Below are 3052 nucleotides of genomic sequence, written 5' to 3'. Positions count from 1 at the left end.
ACTCCTGGGTGAGTAGTTAATCTACTTAACCATTTGAAAAAGATATTTAAGATAAAATGTGCAAGTATAAAAGGGGAAACACATTAAACACTACAAAAACAAACTGATATTAAGATAATCTATCGCTAAGCTTGACTACGGAACTGATATTAAGATAATCTATTGCGAAGCTTAACTACGAAATTGAGACAAAACCTAATTTTAGCAAACTATTATTCCTTTTAACACTTCAAAATATAAATTTGATTTTGATTCTACTAAGCTTAAATAAATTGGAGTTGTGTTTAAGTGGACCATTATCTTCCTTGCCATTGTTATCCACTAGAATTATAAATGTATTTTCACAATAATGGAGAATCCTTCAAATTTAAAAGTTGGCTTAAATTAATATTACCAATATTCCCTCAAAATTTTTTTATGGATTATGTTGTTTGTTACTTATTCTTCTTTTTTATAGAATTTATTTTGTCCTCTTTTTGGAACAATACAGACATGATATATCTGCTATCTTTCTTTTTAGACCCGGACTTATGCTGAATACTAGGTAAGTGACTCTAACTCTGAATTTTACTTTGTATTATTTTTATTTTAGGTAATTACCAAACAAATTCTTTAATTCTTATCGGCACATATTCTCTAAATTTATCTCACTTTTAACAATATTCACAAAAATTAATTGTTCCCACACAATATTGGTTGTTGCATTATCAAGGTGAAATACATTTATCTTTTAAGCATCTAAAGCCTCTATATAAGGACAGTCCATTTAAGCCTAGCTAGATTGGACAACCTCAAGCTTAAAACATCAAAGATTGGGGAAAATGGCTCAACTTCAAAGGGTTGATGGCCAAGTAGAGCTTAAATGTCATGCTGACATGAACTTTGATCTTTGGGCTAACAAAATAAACCTTTTTCTCATAATATGCCCTGATAAAATTAAAAATATGCATGTTGAGGGCCAATGGAATAAGGCTGGTTCTGTCATCACCACATATTATGCTATTAGTAAGTATAACTTTCTTAATTTTGATAATTACTTCTATTTACCTCTAAATTTTTATTTTATTAATATGAAAAATACATACTACCTTGTATTTTTTTTACTTGCACTATTTTAATATACTTTTCTAATTCCTATTTATCATCTAATCTGGTATACTAGAAAAAATATAATTAAAAATACGATTGTGTATAATCAAACGAATCACATATTTTTGTAATGATAACTCGATCAAGATAGTAATTCAAGATACAAAAGCAAAAAATGATACGTTGGGTTATAGTGTGGATGCAATTATTTTTTATAAAATAAATAAAGCAAGTATATATGAAGTCTTCCTCCTTTAAATTTTATATGTTGTTTTTGAGTTTTTGGGTTTTACAAATATTTGATTAAATAAAGTATTCATTTCGACTGGATTACAAAATATATGGCAAATTAGGATGATTAGGACGTTTATTTTTTGAAAAAAAATATCATCATATTCAAGAAAATAAAATAATTGAGAAGTGAAAAGTTAACAAAAAACACATTCCTTTTGTCTACCATGTGGAAACGTTGGAAGTTTAAGATCACCATGTGGATTAAAAACAAATGTTTGTCTAACACGTGGAAAAGCTGATAATTCAGGATTAACAAGTGTGATGAAGAAAATAAAATAGTGAGTAGTAAAGATAATTGTTGATCATGAGATTGCTAAATTATTCATTTATTTTAACTATAAATATCAAAGTAAATCATTATAAATATATACAAATTCTTGTATGAGATGGTCTAATAATGAGACATACCTCATACTATATTAAATAGTCTAATGATAAAAACATTTAGCTTATGAGCTTGTCTTGAGATCGTCTCACTGTGAGACAGTCTCATGCAAGACATGCTAATAAATCTAATGTTTAAGACAAGTATAATAATAACTATAAGTCGTGTAAATTCTATTTTAACAATAACTATCTTAAAGTATATTATTTAGGTTAGCTACAGTAAATATAGCAATTATTTTCAAACGGAGCAAGTATACACTATAAATATATAACGAACTATATATCTATATATATATATATATATATATATATATATATATATATATATATATATATATATGTGATTGTAGATAGGGTAAATATGTCCCTTAAGGCAAGGGTGTTAGAGATAGATGAGAAGAACAAGTTAGTAAGGTACAAATATTTTGACGGACTCATAACAGAGAAATACTACAAGACCCTTCAATCCAAGCTACAAGTTATTCCAAAGGGTAATGGTTGCATTGTGAAGTGGAGTATTGAATATGAGAAGATAAATGAAGATTCTCCTGATGCTAATGTCTATATTGATTTTTTGATTGCCATTGCAAAAGATGGTGATGCTTATCTATGCAAGGCTTGATCACTTTCCAAATCTACTAGCTCTATAACTTTTGTTTCAGTATTAGGTTTGCAAAACAATTAATTTAAAGACTTAAGTTCCTGATTAGCGATTAATCAAGAGCTAAGTGCTGGTGGAGGCTTGTCTTTAACACCTTGTCAGATTATGTAGAAAGATCTCTTGAGAAGGTGACTGTTCCTACAAAATGCAACAAGGGATTATCAGGGCCCAGAATGTTTTTCCGGGGACCTACTCCGATGCCCAAGTCAGTATCAGTATGAAACAAGTTTGCCTAATAGGTCCTTTCAAGAGCACTATGGCTGCCAGGTGGATTACTATTTAGGACTTATTTAGACGTGAGCTAGTTTGTGTTTAATTCTGAATAGTTGTTGTATTAAGTATCAATCAAGACAATTATCTTTGCTTTAGATTTATCACGATAGTATTAATATCTTTCTCAAAATCTGTGTGGGTCTTTGAAATTCAATTGTAATAACTCCTTAGTAATAAATTATCTTGAGTTCTTTATGTTTTTCTCTTTAATAGTAGAAGTTAGTTACCTCATTTATGTGTTCTTTGTTCTGTATTTATAGCCCATCATTGTGAGTGTGAAACATTCCCTTACTTTACTAATTCCCAAAAATTCTCTGCATGCCACCGTGTTTTTCTTGAATGTGTCCA

The 3052-nt window shown here is 29.0% G+C and overlaps 1 protein-coding gene across 1 annotated transcript; it reads left to right on the top strand.

Annotated features, from left to right (window-relative positions):
• Positions 1-798: 798 nt before the first annotated feature.
• On the top strand, positions 799-2844 carry LOC130802847 (MLP-like protein 28). Its single transcript, XM_057666941.1, has 2 exons — positions 799-1005; positions 2121-2844. Exons 1-2 carry the CDS (start codon positions 822-824, stop codon positions 2390-2392), a joined length of 456 nt encoding a protein of 151 aa, XP_057522924.1. The 5' UTR covers positions 799-821; the 3' UTR covers positions 2393-2844.
• The last annotated feature ends 208 nt before the right edge of the window (positions 2845-3052 follow it).

This window comes from Amaranthus tricolor, chromosome 16, assembly GCF_026212465.1.
Source record: "Amaranthus tricolor cultivar Red isolate AtriRed21 chromosome 16, ASM2621246v1, whole genome shotgun sequence".
Lineage (NCBI taxonomy): Eukaryota > Viridiplantae > Streptophyta > Magnoliopsida > Caryophyllales > Amaranthaceae > Amaranthus > Amaranthus tricolor.
This window is presented reverse-complemented; position numbering and strand designations above follow the sequence as displayed.

What these genes read in the sequence shown, in the direction of transcription:
- LOC130802847 (XM_057666941.1), top strand. Translation starts at nt 822, where the DNA reads ATGGCTCAACTTCAAAGGGTTGATGGCCAAGTAGAGCTTAAATGTCAT. An exon ending in CACCACATATTATGCTATTA is followed by an intron (nt 1,006 to 2,120) that starts GTAAGTATAACT and finishes ATGTGATTGTAG; the next exon opens with ATAGGGTAAATATGTCCCTT.